The sequence below is a fragment of the Lissotriton vulgaris genome, chromosome 1_2 (assembly GCF_964263255.1).
Source record: "Lissotriton vulgaris chromosome 1_2, aLisVul1.2, whole genome shotgun sequence".
Taxonomy (NCBI): Eukaryota; Metazoa; Chordata; class Amphibia; order Caudata; family Salamandridae; genus Lissotriton; species Lissotriton vulgaris.
The window spans coordinates 90,387,727-90,408,569 of record NC_141686.1 but is presented as its reverse complement, the minus strand read 5'-3'; the positions used below and the strand labels follow the sequence as shown (position 1 = coordinate 90,408,569).

General features: G+C 41.8%; 1 protein-coding gene across 2 annotated transcripts in view; it reads right to left on the bottom strand.

Annotated features, from left to right (window-relative positions):
• The window catches only part of CACNA1C (calcium voltage-gated channel subunit alpha1 C), a 1,657,037-nt gene that overhangs the window by 225,956 nt on the left and 1,410,238 nt on the right, over positions 1–20,843 (bottom strand). For both annotated transcript variants that reach the window (XM_086952879.1, XM_086952878.1), the window contains exon 33: positions 14,554–14,619. In XM_086952879.1, the coding sequence (XP_086809005.1) occupies positions 14,554–14,619 (66 nt within the window). The remainder of the gene's footprint in view (positions 1–14,553; positions 14,620–20,843) is intronic.

Here is a 20,843-nt window from a genome sequence, read left to right as displayed (position 1 = left end):
CTCGAATAGTAGTGATATTAAGGCTACACGTTAGAACCCCTTGGCCATAAGCCATCATCGCTTTACTAAATAATGCCATCACTGTTAACGGTAACAATCGATTAACACATGGTACTCTCGCACTTCAGTATTCACAGTTTAGTGCACAAGCCGGATATGACAAATTCACCCAATGCGTTGTATTCTCAAACTTGCGCATAATATTGTTATTCTGTGTTGCCTTGAAATTAAATCGCTAATACTCATGTAGTGACACTTTAATTATTTTTTTCAATTTCACTTTCACTCAACCATTTAATATTGTCATTTTACTTTCCGTATATTTCATAGCATGCCTTTCACAGATTTTTATGATAAATAACAGAATGCATTATGTGGAATACCTAATGGGTGTTTACAATGGTCCTGTATTACTCCTTTCTTTTACAGACCCCTGACGAAGGGTCATTACATAAGACCCGAAATGCATTGGGTATTGGAATTGTATTATAACATTTTGAAGATGAATTCATAAGAAGACTGAGATTATGAATCAAACATATGATTGAATAAACACGTCTTTTCAAAACAAATGGATTCGGTTTAGAAATTTTTAAACTTTGATTGAAAAGAGTGAAGAAACTTGACAGTTTCAAGTATAAACAAGCACACGTCTTAGTGAGAAGGTGACTAAAGGTGACACACCAAGTTACAGCTAATCCAGACTTTGCCAGCTTTAGTACATATGGGATGATTTGATGCGCCTCTGCTCGCAGAGGATGCAATGCATGCTCCTGACACCAGAAGCAGAATCTTTTCCATTTCATCCTGTACGTCCTATTAGTGCTTTCACCTCTTGCTTTTGCCAGGATTTCTCTGCATTCTGCCGGAATGTTGAAGCTATGAAATTCTCCATAGTCAGGAGCCAGGCCGCTAATTGCAGTGATGTCGGGTCTGGATGCCGCACTTATCCCTTCTCCATGGTCAATAGTGCTGGTATTGGCTGTAGACATATTGGCTCGGTCTCTGACAAAAGGAGCAGCTCTGTGAACCAATGCTGCCTGGGCCACCAAGGGGCTACTAGTATCATCCTGCACGGTTCCTTTTTCATCTTCGTGAGCACTTGTGACAGGAGGGGAATTGTCGGAAATGCGTAGGCAAAGACGCCTGACCATACCATGGAAAACGCATTCCCCCATGATCACCTTTGGTGACACCAGCTTGCAAAGAATTGGCATTTCTTGTTCTGGGCTGTGGCAAACAGATCCACCGTTGGTATCCCCCACTTGGCAAAGATGGTCCTCAGCGTGTCCTGATCCAGCTCCCACTCGTGACAGGTCGTTTTTTACGTGCTGCGGGTGTCCGCTGTCGTGTTTTGATCTCCTGGAAGATGTATGGCCGTCAGAGTCACTCGGTGATCTTTCGCCCATTTCCAAATTTCTTTAGCTTCCTTTGACAGAGAGATAGATCTTGTGCCCCCCTGTTTGTTTATGTAGTGCATTGCCGTTGTGTTGTCTGTTCGCACTAGCACTGATCCCCCTTCTATTCTTGGCAGGAAGGCACACAATGCCAATCCTATTGTCCTTAATTCCAATAGGTTTATGTGAAGGTGTTGTTCTTGTTTGTTCCATCGGCCGCTGACTTGTAACTCCTGTAGGTGCTCCCCATACTTCGAGAGAAGCGTCCGTGGTAACTACTAACGGAGCTGGTTCGGTCAGGAAGGACAGACCCACCGAGATATTGTTCCTGCGAGTCCACCACTTTACCGCCTGCAACATTGGTTGCGTGACTTTGATTTTGTCCTCGAAGGATCCCTTTGCTTGGCACCATGAAGGTCTAACTTCTTGTAATGGCCGCATTCTCAAACGACATAGGGCAATGAGTGGAATGCATGAAGACATTGTCCCCAGAAGCGATTTGTATTTTCGGACTGAATTCTTTGGCTAGAGATACTAGTCCCAATTGCCTCTCTGTGGATGGAAATGCCTTATTTTGAGATGTATCTAGGATCGCACCTAGAAACGTGATCCTTCTGGATGGCTGCAGAGATGATTTTTCCACATTTAAGGTCAGGCCCAGATTCGCAAACAACTCCATGCAAGCCGAGGTCGAAGCGTGAGCTGCCTCCTGCGATAGTGCCTTTACCAACTAATCGTCCAGGTATGGGAATATTTGATGTTTTTGTCTTCTCAGATAGGCTGCCACTGGCGCTAGACATTTTGTAAATATTATCGGTGGAGATTTGAGGCCGAATTGCAGCACTTTGAATTGATAATGGTCTTTGAACACTGTAAAACGAAGGAACTTTCTGTGGGACGGATGGATGGGGATATGAAAATATGCATCCTGTAAATATAGGGAGGTCATCTGATCTCCTGGGTTTAAGAGCAACAGAATATCTTGGAGGGTCACCATTCTGAATGACTGTTTCTTGAGATAGGCATTTATGGACCGTAGGTCCAAGATTGGACGCCACCTGAGAGCATCCTTTCTGATCAAGAAGAATCGGGAATAAAATCCTCGTCCTTTTTGGGAGTTCGGCACCGGTTCTATTGCTCCCTTTCGGAGCATTGCCCGAATCTACCGACGCATCTGAGACAGGTGTTTTACTTCTTGATATGTTGGTGGCGTGGGAGGAGGGAAATGGAGGAATTCCAGAGTATGTCCGAATTTTATTATGTGGAGGACCCATTTGTCCGATGTTATTTTCTGCCACTGCTGTAAATAATAAGTTACTCTTCCACCCAGGGGAACATTTGACAGGGTAGGAGGATAAGCACCCGGAACTTGTAGGTTGTCATTGTCTTTTATTGTTATCCTTCCCAGAACGACCTCCTCGACCTCTGGGCATGGACTTAGAGTATCCCCCAGAATGCTTCTGGCCATATTGCTGCCGGTAGGGCTGCTAAGAGGAAGAATAGGATGTGTATCTTCTTGCCACCTCTATACGAAGGTTGTCCTCTTCCATGGGCACCTCGAAAGGGCAACTTTCTGTACTGTAACGTACCCAAGGCTTTCGCTGTATCAATGTCCTTCTTAATACTTTGAAGGGTCTCATCCACTAGACATCCAAACAGATCTTCCCCATCAAAAGGTAGGTCCAAAATCTTTTTTTGGACCTCCGGTCTAAAGGCGGTGGCCCTCATCCAACCCTGGCGCCTTAAAACTGCTGCTCCTCCTAGGGAACGAAAGGCTGTGGTAGCTATGTCCATAGCACAATCAATAACTTCAGCTGAAGTTCTCTCCCCTTCCTGCAGAACTTTCTTCGCCTCGCCTTGCTGTCTTCCGGAAGGAGGTCGACATATGGAGCTATATCGCACCACTTCTGTCTGTCATATCTGCCCAGGATGGCAAAAGCATTAGCTTCTCTGACCAGGAGAGCTGACATAGCGGAGAATCGTATACCTGCGTTGTCTAAACGCCGTTCCTCTCTATCTGGAGGTGCAGAAATAGGGTGCTGATAGATTTTTTGACTTTTGTTGCGCTGGCTGTGAAATGATAGAGTCCGGTTTAGGATGGCCCAGTAAACACACCGGAGCGTCCGCAGGCGCCTTATATTTATTGTCCAGCCTTGCTAGTACCGGTGTAACCGTCGCTGGAGTCGTCATTACTTGTAACCCTTCCTTCCATACGTGGTTAATGATTAGTATGGACCTGATTGACTTTTGATAGGGCTCTTTAAAGTCATAAAGAAAACACTCTGCTTGAGTTGTTTTCATTGGTAGCTGAAATCTCTTTGCAGGTCTCTTTATTAAGTTGTGGAACCCACCAATATCCACTGGTGGAGAATCTGCTGGTACTTGGGTGGGTGATGGTGGAGAGGGAATTTAATTGTCATTCGATTCTCTGAGGGGCTCTGTTAGCTCCCCTTCTTCATGGTCATCATCATCATCTTTTGACACAGGATCCTGCTGCTGTTGGACCGGAGATGTCTGCGGAGCAGTGTCCAGTAGTCTTTCTCTACTGCGGACTGGAGTAGCTGGAATAGAACGAGGACGTGAAGGTGCCCTGATGGAGGAAACCTCTTCTTATAATCCGCCAACATGAATTGCAAATCCATCATCATTGAAGACGGCATTGCGACCATCTCTTCCTGAGGCTCTTGTTGGTAGCAATGGTTTGTGAGGAGGTGGTATTCTTCATACCCCTCTTCATTGTCATCTTCTTGACATTTTACGTGGAGTTCAGATGGGCTTGTGGCATACCCGAAGGGTCCATCATCCTCATCCGACTCTTCCTCCTCTAAAGGGTGCGACGGGACCAGAGGGGTAATCTTGCTCAGGGAAGTCACTGCTGGCATGATTTTCTTCTTCTGCTTTTCTGGAGTTTGTCTCGTCGTCGATACTACAGTCGAAGAAGCTGTTGTCGTCATCGACAGTGCTGAAGAACCACTCCTCGCCATCAACATAGTAATCGTCGTCAACGGGACCCCGTTGTCATCATTGTTGACGACGATCCTGTCGTTGACATTACCGTTGTCATCACCACCGTCATCGACGATGTCGTCGTCGATGTTACCGGCGTCGACGCTGCTGTCGTTGACGCTCCTGTCAACGCTTTTGTCGACGCTCTCGTCGACGCTGACTCGAATGCAATCAAAAGTAGCTTCTGTACCTCCGTGGTCATTGCCGTAGACGATGACTCCTTTGTCGACGGCCTCGTCGACGATGTCGATTTTTTCACTTTCTCCTCAGGAATACTAGAGGATGGCTTCTTGAATGATGCTGGAGCCAAAGGTGGTGTCTTTGAAGGCTCAGAAGAGGCTCTTTTGGATTATTTTTCTCTCAAAGTGTGTCTTTTGCTCTCCTTTGGTTTTGGTTGAGGAGATTTGAAAGGACTACGCCCTGAAGACCCTTGGTGGTCTTTTTTAGGGCCTTCTCAGGACGGTTCCCTGAGGAATGAGCCTGAGGAGATCTTGATCTTTTCTGAGATCTCCTTGACGAAGAGGAGGATTCCTGGTCACTAACACTAGAAACCACATTCTTTCTGGCCTTGATCTTCTGAAGCCAAATCAAAAGCTGCCCGATCTCTAAGGGTCTTGCTAGAGAAAGTGCGACATACCTTGCAATCCTTTGCTTGGTGGTCCGGATAAAGACAGTAAATGCAGTATTCATGTGGGTCATCAATGTATAGTCTCTTTTTAGAGCAGGTGGCACAGGCTCTAAAAAGACCCTTTTTCTCCTTTCCAGACATTCTCAAGGATGTAGATGAGAAATAGATTATAAAATTCTCAAATCCACAAGAAATAGAATGAAAATTAAGCTTCTACAAAGTTGGAAATCCAGAGTTTGAGCAGAGCTCAAAGGAGACTCCCTAGCACAATGTGCCGGTAGATAATCTAAGGGGCAAAAGATTCTCTCAGAAGGGTTCTAAAGGGTGAGTGGCTCTGATTGGCTAAGGGAAAAGTCTGGTCCTTTTTTACATAACAAAAGTTATGGGTTGCAAAAGGGAATGGGCCTTAGGCCTTTTTTCAGTTAGCTATACTGCTAACGGGAAACATCCTTTACAATGCAACTTTTACTACGCAGTGCTTTTACATCGCAACTTTTACAACGCAAACCATTACAACGCATTGCGCTGGGGGGCGCTCTAGGATAGGGAATAGATTTAATTTACTATCCAACACCTTCCCTACTATCCACGGGGACTGGAGTTGGAATAGTGAATTAAACTATTCACTATCCAGCACCCCTCAACACTATGCGTTGTAAAGGCATGCGTTGTAAAAGTTGCGATGTAAAAGCATGCGTGGTAAAAGCATGCGTTGTGATGTCATACATACCTGCTAACCGTTGCTTTTTTATAAACCGGAGACGCCCGTCTCAACGACAGGGAAATGATTCAGGTATGTGAATCTATGAAAGCTCCAATACTGGAGTAAACTACCCATGCAAAGAGTGTTTGCATGACGTCGATCAGACTGATCGGTCTGTAATTTACAGGGAGAAAAGGCAACAACTTTTTAAAAACTGGGACTATTTCTGTCCCTGCCCAGGTTTTAGGAATTGGCATGCCCTTCAAGATGGCATTAAATAGAGCCCACAGATAAGGTCCCCAAATTCCTGGTTCTGTCCGGAAGAGATTCCCCGGGATCTTGTCCAATCCCGGCGCTTTGTCCAATGGGAGCTTACTTATCGCACTTAAAACTTATGAGAGAATGAATTCAATAAGTTCAGCCTGGTTAGCACTAGGAACAATTGGAAATACATCTCCACAGGAGACGGGGACGTTCTTTGTGGTATATAGGGCCTGGAAGTGAGCTTCCCAGGCCTCTGCTGATATATTAGGTTCGATAGCAGCCTTGCCCATACAACACCAGTGGCAACTATTTCAGAGTTTCCATATATGTAGGGAAAGGCAGATAGTAGGGCTGCCTGATCTACCTATTTCTGCCGCTAAGGAGCACATTACATGTCAGCTGAGGGAGCGCTATTCCCATAATTGGATTAAGTCCTCTGCTCGTAGATTTCTGATCTCACTACATGCTGACGATATCACGTTTTTTTAAATCATAGATCCAAACTCTAACTTGCTCAGGCGAGAATATCCAATTCAGAATATTCTCTCATATTAAAATCAATAGGGCTAAATCTATAATCTTCCACTTACTTACAGTGCACTACAACCCAAACTGGAATATCTGACGGGTAGACTCAATCCATTATCTGGGTAATTTCATACATGAGGCAGGGGCACAAGTATATTGGATAACTATGGTCCCACTATGGATTTAACTGCACAGCTGACTGAATGATAGATCTCACTGCCACAGTTGATGGCTGTCAGAACCACCATAGTAACATGCATTGGCAAAGTCAATAAGTTTTGCCTTTAGGACCTTTTGGTTTTGCCAATACCTTTTGGTGATGTAACAGCAAGAACTAGTCATTTCCACGCAAACGTATCCTTCTGTGATTGGCAATTGCATTGAGGTAGAACTAATTTACTAATAAACCTTGTATGGTATGAATGATTATACCAACAACCCACATATTCTGACTGTTTGAGGTTGTCAGGATATCAGCAGTAAGCTCCTTTCACTAATTCCTCCACCGAAAAAGCCTTTACATAACTAACATGCTTAAAATGACATTTCAGAAAGATGCCTTGCTCCTAGATAAAAGTGTTCATACTACAAACCTTTTGGTTCTAGACAATGCTTATTTATTTTTTAAAGTGTAGGAGTGAAAGTATTGTCTAGGAGCCCCCTGCCTGCACTGCTGAATGCCTTGTTTGTTAAATACCAAGGCTACCTTCTTGTCTTTTTTAAAAATGTTTTTATTGGGATTTTGTCAAACAAAGCAGAGAGTATTTCCGACAGAAATCCAAAAATCATTATCAGTCAGTTAGAAACTTCAAGTACATACATAAGCATATATCTCAGCAGACAGCTGGCCATAACTGCTTGGGTATATCTTGAATGCATTTCAACTTCTGAGTACATGTCTAAGGATCATCCATCACTCCCTCCTTCTCTCTATGCAGCTAATCATTTGCCCCATACACATTCCTTCATTGGACTGGATTAGTTGGATCTTTTCTTCTAATACTATAAATGTTTTCCATCTCCCCCAGATCTTCTCAAATTTATTAAGGTAGCCTCTCCTCTCATATACCACTTTGTTTGTCCCCATATACCAGTCCACCCCTACCAGTCACCTACCTTAACCAGGCATTTGTGAGGAGCTGCTGTGCAATATCACTTTTTTTGCATGAAATCCAACATACAAAACAGAAGTGTTTTCTCTAAAGATATACATCACTTGGAACACCCAAAGTTTTATATAGCACAATCAGCTACCTCGCAAGGAGGTATCCCGGTACTTAGTGAGCTAGTGACACATACCAATTGGTTAAAAACACATGGGAGGCAAAAAATTATTGATTAAAAAGCCATGTCTTCAGCTGTTTCCTAAAGCAGGGCTCTGTATTAGCATTTCCAAGAGATAGTGGTAAGGCATTCCACATTTTGGCTGTTCCGGCCGAAAATGCTCTACCCCCAAGCCGAGCCTTCGAGAAGCGTGGAACATGGAGCAGATTCTGAGCCTTTCCATTTTTATCGGAGGATCATCAAACTGTATGCTATATTATTGATTTAGGTTTTATGTTTGGATTATGCTGCTCCTTTTCTCTATTCCCCCTGGAGAATCCGATGCTCAAGTGGTGTGTAGTGCGGAAGATCAGACCAATTGAGTGCCTCAGCATACAGGGCGTGTCTAAGCTGCGTGCATTTATAAGCCTATGTATGCACTATCTCGTATTACTCCTGCACAACACCCAAAAGGTTTTACTATTCCCCTCCTCTACCATATCCCCAAACTTAAGGATTTCAATCAGGCTCCACTGCACATAACCCTGTAGTTTACTCACTTCTTTTAGCATATTTCCCTACTAAGTGGTGTTTCTGTTGGGAAATTGCCCTTCAGTCCTAGATAAGCTGTCGCTTTGTCACAGACAATCAAGGCCGTTTGCATTGGGATGAGAAGTCTATTTTTCCTCTGTCCCATGTAATTATAGAGTGCCCAGATTGGCGCCATCATATAGCACCTCTCCATTCTCCCTACAGGTTCAGAGGCATATATCTAGTCATGCACTGGCTGCACTGGCTGCAGGCGAGAAGCCCAATTGCAACCCCTTATGTGTAGAGGCGACAAACCACCACTGTATGTGGTTCTAACAGGGTTTTCAGTGCTATTATCAGTGTGGCACCAACCCAAAGCAGCGTACGCAATTCCCTCTCAAACATGAGGAAATTTCTTTCTAGTAGAGGGAACAGAGTATTCTGCATTACATACAGGAGTTTAGGAAGGTAATCATCTTAAAAATTGCTTACTGGCCCATTATCGTTAAAGGTAGGGTTCACCATCTACCAACATCCCTTTGAAATTCTGATAATAACCTTTCAATGTTTATATCTAAACCGCTCTGCAGTTATTCTTATGTGATTAGGTAATTCCCTGCCGTATTGTTACTACTGATTTTGTAGATAACTGATTTTCTTCAGTTTATTTTGTACTCAGAGTAACTTCCATACTCATCAATTAACAAGAATATTGATGGTAAGATTCTGGTAGGGTTCGCCACATACAAGATGTCATCCACATACAGAGAAACCTTTCCTCCTGACGCAATTCATTTAATATGACTACTCGACAGCCCAGTACCTATTGGGTTCTATGCACAGGGCAAATAGTAATGGGGAGAGCGGGCACACCTGTCTAGTCCCTCTTTCTAGTGGGAACGGGGAGGACACCGTTCCATTTATCATGACCACCGCCATTGGATCCTGAAACAGGAGTTCCAGTATATGGAATTAAATGCCTTTCCAATATCCAATAAGAGTATGGTAAGGGGTTCATTTCAGAATTTAATTGTATCCACTCTTTCATGCAACTGCTGGAGATTTAGCCCGGTAGAACGATCAAAATAAACCCCATTCGGTCCTTATTAATAATGGAGGCTCATGGCCAATATTGTGGTCAACATTTTGGTGTCTATTGTTAATAATGATATTGGGAGCTACAAGGCACTGTCATTTTTCAGTTTACCCTCTTTATGTATCACTGTTATGATGGTGTGCCTCAAGTCTGGGGGGAAAGGCATCCTGCTCTTTGGCCTCCTTGCACATATGAAGTAGATGTGGACCTACTAGGAAAAGAGCTTCTAGTACAATTTCACATTCTGTGCCTCATTTAGATATTCCGTCTTTACTACATCTAGTTCCCTGGACCAATCTATCTCTGGTTGTGCTATCACCTTCATTTACAGCACAGAGTCAGATGGGATTCCAGCCATAGTTACTGGGTCTCTACGCTCCCAAGCAATTATCACGGTTAGTCCCTACAAATTTACTTTTTCCGCCTATCACTCCCAGCAGAGGAGAGTGATCAGGTATCTTACATGCCAAGTATTCAGCCTCTGTAATAAGGGATTTCTCTCAATGGTATGAACAAGTGGAAGAGCCTTGAGTATGTTTTGTACACCCAGTACTGCATGTCTGGTGTTTCAATCTCCATCTATCCATCAGGACCAAAACTCTGCTGTACTGTGGAAATTGTGTCTTAACGGGTTTACGGACGGCGGAAGGTTTTGTCCGGTCCACTTCTGGCACCATCACATCATTAATTTCTCTGCTTATTATATATATATATAGTGTGGAATCCGCCTCAAACAGCCTCTGGTTGGATCAGACCTATTCTCCCCAGGGTGTTCCTTTATAATCATGGATGTTCGTACAGGTATTTTGTTAAGACTTAGGCAGCCTCCTACATCCTGCACTCCCACAACGCAGCAAATGGGATCGGATCAAGTCCTGGCAAGTGGTAAGGAAGGGGTATTCTAAGCCAGTATTTCTATCCCTCAAGACCCTCAGGTGAAACCTCCATACTCTAACAAAACATATTGGCCTCTTCCCAGGAATTTACACTCTGTCAATATCAAGTGGGTTTACTAAAGTAATACCAAGTCAACCGCATGCCTTCGAATATTTTGGGTCGCAATCTGCCGCTTGATTCGATTGCCCAGGTGATTAACAATCCATGAGAGAAATTTCAGTCTCTCATTGGGTTCCTTAGAGATCATTATGTCTTGGCCATCTCACCCCCAGAGTACATAGTAGTGCCTGCCGTCTCTCTTTCTCTTCATCCTGCTCTGCTCTCTTTGTGTGGCTTGTCTACTAATGAACATCGTTCCTCTAGTTTCTAGTCACTGCGGTTCCCTTCCCAGCCTCACGTTTCCACATTACGAGCTTCAAACTATTTACTACCCAGACTACAGAAAGGTTTATTGCTCTCCCCTCCCAACACTTTTATTAAACCTACAACTTTGCTTTTTAACTTCCCCAGCAAACAAATCAAATAACTCATTCTACATTGCTAATGCTTTGTTCGTAGCTTGTTGCCGTGAGCAAAGAGTGCATTTGTTCTATATGTGTTTCAATGAGCACCCTGTGCCCTGGTCGCCATCATGTTTCATGTTTCCCATTTGCCTCTTTTCCATGCCCTCTTCTGATTCTAACCATGCACCCATGAAGCCCAGCATGTTACATTTCCATAGCGATTGCAGCATCAAAACCATATTTTCCCGTTACAAATGGATCACTGACAGAATATCGACAGTCAGAATATCGAGGTACAAAAATGTCGCCGCAAAAATATCGATGTCCTATCTACATAATGGTAAATACAAAAATATTGAAAAGAAATATCCTTGTTAAAAATATCGTTTTTTAAAATGTTTAAAAAGTAATGTAAAATAAGCTAAATAATACATGTAATTAAAAAAGCGTTGTTAAAATTATTAGAAAATGTTTAAAATTAAATGTAATTCATACAATGTAAAAATAAATTAAACATATATATGTATAAAATATAATATACACTTAATAATATTTATAAATAATAATTTTAATAACTTATAAATTGTTAAAAAAAGCATATTAAACATTTTAAATACATATATATATATATATACACATACACCAATAATATAAATTAAAAACAAAAAACATATATAACAAATTTAAATATTACATTTTTAAAAATCTTTTTAAAATACATTTCACACTACATTAACTAAAACAGTAAAAAAAATTGGATAGCGGAGGGGATAAAATGACTATTCCTACTCCGCAGAGTGCAACAGTAGGGAAAATGGGGGATAGCGTAGGGGTAAAAATTACTATTCCCACTCCAGAGAGTGCAACAGTAGGGAAAGTGTTGGACAGCGTAAGGGTTAAAATTACCATTCCCACTCCAGAGAGTGAATAGTAGGGAAAGTGTTGGATAGCAAAGGGGTAAAATTACTATTCCCACTCCATTGAGTGCAACAGTTGGGAAAGTGTTGGATAGCGGAGGGATAATAATTACTATTCCCACTCCAGAGAGTGCAACAGTTGGGAAAGTGTTGGATAGCGTAAGGATTAAAATTACCATTCCCACTCCAGAGAGTGAATAGTAGGGAAAGTGTTGGATAGCAAAGGGGTAAAATTACTATTCCCACTCCAGTGAGTGCAACAGTTGGGAAAGTGTTGGATAGCGGGGGGTAATAATTACTATTCCCACTTCAGAGAGTGCAAAGGTAGAGAAAGTGTTGGATAGCGTAGGGGTAAAAATTACTATTCCCACTCCAGTGAGGGTAACAGTAGGAAAAGTCTTGGATAGCGGAGAGGTAAGAATCACTATTCCCAATCCAGTGAGTGCAACACTAAGGAAAGTGTTGGATTGCAGAGGGGTACAAATTACTATTCCAACTCCAATAATTGTAACAGTAGGGAAAGTGTTGGATAGCGGAGAGGTAAAAATTACTATTCCCACTCTAGTGAGTGCAACAGTAAGAAAAGTGTTGGATAGCGGAGGGGTAAAAATGACTATTCCCACTCCAGTGAGTGCAACAGTAGGGAAAGTGTAGGATAGTGGAGGGGTAAAAATTACCATTCTCACTCCAGTGAGTGCAACAGTAGGGAAATGATTGGATTGGGGAGGAGTAAAAATTAATATTCTCACTCCAGTCAGTTCAAAATGAAAAACAAACAAAATATTAACAAAAATATTTTAAAAACAAAGTACATTACAAAAAATACAAATATGTTAAAAATTAAAATACAAATATATTTAATATTTAAAAAATATTAAAACCATATTACGTTATATACAGATGATAAATACCAACAAATATCATATGAAATGAAATAAAAAATAATGTAGAAATTATTTAGAAACAAAAACATTAATTATTACATAAATTTACTTTTTTTATTTCCTACCCTATAACACAACACAATTCACAACCCACATCTATTTGTTTTACATGTACTTCCTTAATTACCATAATGAATTATCAATTAAAGAAATATTAATTAAAAACAAATTTTAACTAATAAAAATTAATTAACTTTCCACACTTTACCCCTATAATCTCCACAACCCACAGCTGAAATTAAATTGTAAACAAATTCATTACACAATTTGAACTTATTTTCCATTAAAAAACTAATAGTATTTCACAAATAATTATAAAGTAAGTAAAATTAATTTATTCCCCACACTGTTCTCCAATAAAAGTAAACCCACACACAAAAAAATTAACAAATCCCCTAATTAAATATCAATTATTTAATCCATATTAATGATCAACTAATTATTAATTAAACATAAATTACTTCACACCATTTACCCCTATAAACGCTACAACCCACACCTAAAATTAATAACACAATTTCCATATTTAATTTTCAACTAATTAATATTAATGATCAGCTAATTATTAATTACACATAAATTACTTCCCACCCTTTACCTCTATAAACCCCACAACCCGCACCTAGAATTGAGCCAGGGTTGGTTGGTAAGGCAGACACTTGAGCAGTGAGCTGGTATCCGAGTTGCAGCTGAGGGCCACTTTTTTTTGGGGCAGGGTGGTGGCAGATTTAAGCTATGTTTGTGCTGCTTGCATGCTGCCAGTGCCCTAGTGGGGGCCTGAGTGGCCTTTCCGGAGGCAGATGGGCCTCTAATTAACTCTTTTACTATCAGGGCGGAGGTGTCATTCTCAGTCTCTCCCCGGGCTGGCCCATTAGTGTATGCACATTGAGCAGGGGATGGGAGCATGAGCAGAAGTGACTTCACTTATATTTAGGTGTGGTTCACCATAGTGAACTAATCCGTGCACAAAGAGTCCTGGCAACATTTGCACCTTTTTTCTTAAATCTCAGTGAAGTAAAGAAAGCATGCCTCTTTTAGAGAAACCCACCTCCTTGCTTTCATAATACTTAAAACACAGAAGCAGTGTTTTGCAAAAAGGCACAATCCGCAAATTTGGGCCACTTTTTTTAGGGTGCCCGTAGGCCACTTTTTTTAGGGTGCCCGGGCATACTTTTGACCCTAATCCAACCCTGAAGAGAGACCCTCAAAACCCAGGTCCACAGTGCCACTACACCTGACACGCTATTGATCGATGTGGCCCTGATTGCAAGGGCACTGCTGAAGACTAAGTAGATGTGTAGAGGCTGCATTTGGCACTATGATATGTAGACCTGATGGGTTTGGCAGAGCACCCTGCCTATTCTGTCTCACCGAAAGCAATACTGACACGTATGGTCCCCCTGTTTCTTCCTTCTTTCTTGATAATGAATGTTCATTGTGGAATAGGAAACTCTACAAAAGGCAGGGATATGGGTACATTAACACAAATGTTCCCCTATACTAAATAGAGCTACATCTGCATACGCTGAAGTGTGCAATGGCTGGAAAAAACACAATCACTTAATCTGCAAAGATTACCCTTCTTCAAAATGTTCTGTCCTTCGGCCCAATTCCTGGGAAATGCTACATCGTTGTGGTCAATATGACCCAGCACTCATCTGGCAGGCACTTTCTGCATTAGACACACCTGGCAGCGGAGTGTGGACATTTCAAAATGCGCCATTCTGACATAGAACACTTTGGACATCTCAGGGAATTGCTTTACACTGCGATTAAACTGTTCATACCTCCGCTGCTACATAAGACCAGAAAGAATTTGATAATTCTACAGCAAACAATGCACTGAAGAAAAATATTATGCTAGACAATCACTCACCTGCATTCCAATCACGGCGTAGATGAAGAACAGCATGACTATCAGGAGCGCGACGTAGGGGAGGGCCTGCAGGATAAGAGTATGAATGAACCTCACTTATAAAGCATGTACCTCAATTACATATAAATGTAACATTACAGGGAACCAAGAGAAGATTACTCCTTCACCAAAACACATTTAGAGGAGCATAGGGTGGGTTAATGGATTTACCATCAGTAGAATTGGTACAACTAAACAGGTAAAACAATGGCTTGCATTAGTGATGTTTGGTCAATTTATGCTATCCTCTTTGTTGATTAGTCAAGATGTACAACAAACATTGTCTGATTTTGTGGAATAAAAGGGCTGCGCAACAGCTTAGAACGGGTGCCTCTCGTAAAAATCTGATTGATCCAAGAATTTGTTCTCATCTGCATCACCACACCCTGCCTTCATCATCCTCATCAAAATGTTGTTGCATTGGCATCCTGCCTCTCGCACAGTATATAGTATATTCATGTAGGTAGCTTCACACAAATATATACTTACGGTGCACGGCGATGGCTGTCAACACCCTACTACAGTTGGGGCGGTCAGAACACCATTGCCCCGCCACTGCCGCCAAGAAACTGCTATTCCCTGGTGGTGTTGTAGTGGTCAGGAGGCCGCAATATGCATGGCAGGACCGCCGTGGTCCCACCACGCATATTGCAAGCTTCCTCTCCGCCATGGTTTTCCTCCATGAAAACTGTGGCGGAGAGAAAACTAGGGGGCCGCACAAGGCCCCCTTTTGCCTCTGTGGCATGCAGCAGGCCACAGCATGTGCTCCCCTGTGTGCAGGCACCATAGTTCCTGAACAGCATACATTTTACAGTCCATGCCATGCAGGAACTGTTTTTGGTGTTCCCATTGGTTTACAGTCCATGCCATGCAGGAACTGTTTTTGGTGTTCCCACTGCAGTGCCCATTTTCAGGGCACTGCTGTGGGAATGTAAAAAATAAGTCAGCCAGACATGAGAATCACTTGTAATGTGGAAGTCGGTGCGACCACAGGTTTGCCTGGCGCAGCACACCTGAACTCATAAGCAGGTCCTAAGTGAGCATGTCATCACTTCACCATACTCAAGAAGTTACAAGATTCCCGAGCATTTGGTAAGAAACCCAAGGCTTAAAAAAAGAAGCTCTTCGTTGAGGAGTGCAGGACTTAACTGTCTGGACGCGTCAGCATTGGGCAGTCTGAGAATATTGAAGCACTAGGCCGGGTAACAGACAATGGGGAAAACATTGTAACAGATAATGGGTAAAAGACCCGTGGAAGAAGAGGATTCAATGAGTCATGAAATTAGAGCAAATTGAAGGTCCCTGGTCGTGGGTGCCGTGGAAGGCCAGGCTGCATGAAGTGGCTAAATGGGAGGAATGTAAAGGGGCTATAAGCCCTAGAGGGGTCGTTGTATGTGTCATTGTACGTAAGGCCATGGGACGAGAAAGTCAAATGAATTCATTAGATGTTGGTGAGGTTTAGGCTTGTGAGAAGATGAGTTATGGATGGTACTGTGTTATTGTAACCGTTGACTTATCTCCTTAAAGTGGCCTTTTGTACGGTGTGATGTGGTTTGTCACACCTTGTAACCCAAAGTGTTGTGTATAAAATTATTACTGCGTAGAAAATAACTTTAAGTTCCTAAAATTAATTAATGTCCATCCAAATTAGATAAGTTATCAGTGCCACTACCTCTGTTCTCCTGGCAGTTCAGACAGAAACAATATTAGATTTTACCTGTCAACTTTCGAACCCAGGCACGTATATTTGAATCCAACTAATGCTTCATTAGTTCAAAAGTTCATTCTAGAGAAACATTTTGTTTGTGTTTTTCTTTCACGGTTCTTTATATGTCCTTAACCCCTTCGATGCGACGGCGATTCCCCATGTGTGCTGTAAAGAGCACGAACAGGGGCGGGCCGTGACGAACCCCAGCCGTCATCAGCACACGAGCACCGTAGTGCATGACGGCTGGGGTTCGTCATGAGCATGGAAGGGGTTAAACCCAGTGCATAGGCACGTCAATTCTGACTGACCCTACTCTATGCACACAATATATTCCTAGTAGGAAACATTTGTAAATCCATTAACGCTTTGAAAGTAAAGCACATAAAGCAATTCCACTGAAACCAGTAAGTTAAAACATTCTGTGAAAAGTCTGTAAATATAACTCAAAACAAAGGGGGGTAAACTTACTACCTCTTAGTAGTACTTTCTGATAACAAGTTCAGTGAGGTCAGCATTAATCCTGCCATGGTACAGATACATTTACAATTCTAGTTCCTACAGTAACCGAAGAGCCATCCTGACATTCTTATAAATCATGTATTGATTACATTTCTACTATGTCTATCGCAGTTCTAGTTAATAAATGTTTGGCAAAATCCCTGAAAAAGGCACTGAAAGTGAAGTAGAAAAGCACTGCGTTCTAAAACACATATAGTTATATATGTCATTCAGACCAATTTTAATCCAATACAATTCTCGTTGGGAAAGGCATAGTTTCTGATCAGCCAACACGGGCATTCGATATTGTAAATATAACATTTGAAGTCATGTAATGCAGTCAACGTAAGAGGCACGTCTTTCAATGGCGTTGCTGCAGCGTATGCAGGTCTTGCATATGCCCCTTTTAGGGTAGTCCTTTTATCATGGACTATTGATGTTACTCTTGATTTCTAATAATTAACAAACTGGAAAGCAAAAACAATTATGAATCCGACTTATTGTTGAATATCTAATTGCGTACAGCTTATCCACAGCAGGGTTAAGTTGTTTTTAGATAAGAGTCTCCGTTGATTGTGTCAAATGTATGTTTTTTTTTGCATGTAGGTTTCTTTTAATTTTATTTGGGTAGGTGATTTTAATATCCCGTTATGTGAATTGTCAACCCAAAAAGCCTGTGGGGTTATAAATAATACTGGTATGGATGACCTGCACTTTAGGCATAACATCTATGGAGAAATTTTACATACATTTATGGGCTGTTATGATTTGGAAATTCTGGGCTTCTCCAAAGATGAAGATGGTCAGACCATCCTTACGTTTAAGAACTGGAAGACTAGCTCAGTTATTGATCATGTGATTGTTTCTTCCAATATTATCCCATACTGTGCCCCCCCCTAGGATCGAAGTCACTTCCTTAAGCGATCACAACTGTATTATTTTAGAATGTACTTTCTGGGGTGGAAGTTCTGTTACGGTAGGAACTACTATCACTAATGTGGAACCACAAAGACCAGATGGAGTAAGACTAAGATGGATAGGGGAGAAAGCTAAAGAATTAACAAGTTTTATTGTTAAAGAATGTCTGACAGATATCACTCTTATCCTTGTAAACAATACTGACTGAACATTTTTTATCTCCTTTTAATGGTTTTAACAGATTGATCAATGCCAGGTTCACCAGACCTGCAAGTGAGCTGCGTAGAAACGGACCGTGTTGGTTTGATCATACGTGTACAACTCTATTAACTGAGTTAAAATGTGCACTCACCAAAAAGCCTAGGGCGACTAGCCGAATAATTTTATTAAGATCAGAGTACAAGCAATCCCTGAAACGTAGGAAGGGGGAGTTACAGCAGCAGGCTTGGGATTCTCTTAACCAGGCTGCTGAGTTATCTAATAATACTCTGTTTTGGGCTACAGTAAACTCGCCTTTTCTCATGGAGGAAAATATACCTGAGTTAACCTCTAATGTCCCTAGTGATGATTGGGTCTCGCATTTTTCTAAAATATTTGGCTCAGACAGTTGTGTTAACACCAACCCCAGTAGGTGGACCGTTCTACCACTGGATATCTCGGTCAATGAGGTTGAGCTTGGCATACGTGCAAGTAAGGAGGGGGTCCCTATTGACGTGTATAAAGTAGCTCCAGAGATATGGAGTCCACTTCTGGCTGCTGTATTTAATGCAGCAGTATGTACTGAGGCCCCAAAAACCTGGGGAGAATCTATTATATAAAATATACTCCAGCGTCTAGAAAATAAGAGAAAAGAAGGAAGTTCCCACCAAGAATCAAATATGTGAAATGTAATGGACATAACAATTTATGTGTATGGATTCCCATCATTCACCAAGCCTGGTGATAAGCTTCATCATTTGGGTATCCCTTGATGTACGAAATGACAGACTAGCTCTATAAACATCAGAGCTTACGAATGTCAAGAGGTGTATATACCAAGATGAGCAAGGATAGAGTATATGGGACCCAACAAAAATTTTTTAGTGAATATTTTTTAAATGCAGTGAACAAAGTGGGGTGTGAAAATATAAAATTGGTGCGTGAATAGACTAACTATTCTTATTCGTGTCGGTCACGACCAAAGATTAAAAACGTGAACGCCAGGACTAGTTTTAACAAATAGCCGTCCTAAGCAGTGGTGGTCAACATGTTTCAGCACTTAAAGGCAAAAGATAAAGCCATGTGCTTTCATCAGGACCTCAACAAAACAAAACTAGAATAACTGCTATTTACAATACATCAAAAAAGGATATGGTGTGAGTACAATATCTCACAATCCCGATTCCTTCTTGATATCTTCAATTTTCTGAAAAATAATAATAAGTGAAGAAAATACAGGACACATGAGATTCTTGGAGAAAAAAGGACCAAACAGTTCTCTCTTAGTATGTGGCCACAAAACATTATGCCTACATATACGCCCCTGAATGGTACTTGACTCCATCTTACCTTTGTAATATGGAAGATAAAGCCTCACCCCACCTGGCAACAGCTCAGGATGTAGGAGGCACCGCTCTAAAAAGAAAAATACACCAAACTAAAGTTCTTGTGGTGTATCAGACTTTAACATTTATAAACAATAACATTTATCCACAGCACACAAAACACAAAGCTATTCAGCATTAGATACACTCTCAAGATGTGTGTAATTTTACACTTAATAATGAAAATCAAAGACAGACCCTGAAGATGAAAAAAATACTCAAGAATACTCTACACCTGAGTATATGCAGCAAATTCAGCTGTTATAATACAAATTAGGAAAAAGGTTAATGCTACTTTCCAGTCTGCAAATGGGCATCCTCCATCTGCATAGATCCATATGGGCATTAACTGCCAGTGTTTAACAAAAAGCCAACTACTGAGGTAAGTTTTCGAATCCAATCTTAGTTCCTTATATTCAAGTAGTGAGTATTTTGTGCCCCTTTATATATGAGCAATACATATAAAACTAGTATAACTGTCTCCAGAGATAGGATGTAAAAATATTATTAGTCAGCATGACCTTGCACAGTCAGCCCCCAGTTGCCGCAAGCACAGCGTTCTGCCAAATCACCGTTCAGCCAGTCAGATAATCAAGTAACCGCCTACCTTTCCGTCGGTACCTCGGACGGTCAGCAGAGCCGTCGGGGAGGTACCACACTTCATTATGGCGTGTGCACAGATAGCCATGAAAGAAAACTTCTTTCGCTTCGAGGATACCATCTACCTCCAAACATCTGGCACGAGCATGGGGAGCGTTTTTGCTCCCAGCATGGCGAATCTCTATGTTCACGTGTTCGAGCAGGAACATGTCCTCAACCAGACTAACCCGTATCGCAATTCCATCCGCCTGTGGAGGCGATACATTGATGACATCTTGGTTATCTGGAGAGGGGACACCTCAAGTGTGAAAGAGTTCCTTATGTGGCTAAACGGCAGGAACAACTTCTTGAGGTTTACAGTAGACATGGATAAACACACACTTCCCTTTCTGGACCTTCTGATCACTGCCTCACCTGACGGCCTTGAGACTGAATTGTACACCAAACCTATGGCAAGGAACTCCCTGTTGAGCTACAATAGTCACCATCCGGTAGCCCTCAGGGATAACTTGCCTTATGGGCAATTTCTCCGTATTCGGAGGAACTGCTCTACAAAAGAAAGCTTTTTCAAACATGCAAAAACTCTGACATCTCATCTGATAGAGAGAAACTATCCAAAGAAAGTTGTTAGGCAAGCGGCCAAACGGGCCAGTAATAACAATCGAGAAAGTTTACTCGAGGTCAATACCAAACAGACCTTGCCTCAGAGGTTGACATGTGTCAACACATTTTCAACAATGTCTAATGAGATAAAAAAATCCATTCTGAAGAATTGGAAAATTCTCAATGTGGAAGGTGATAGCTTGCCCCGCCCTCTCTTTGCATTCAAAAGAAACAGCAATTTACGAGACAAGCTGGTACACACGAGACCCCTCGCCATCAAAGCAGCTGCACAAGATACCATCTGGGGCACTCCGAATTTACAGGGTCACTACCCTTGCGGC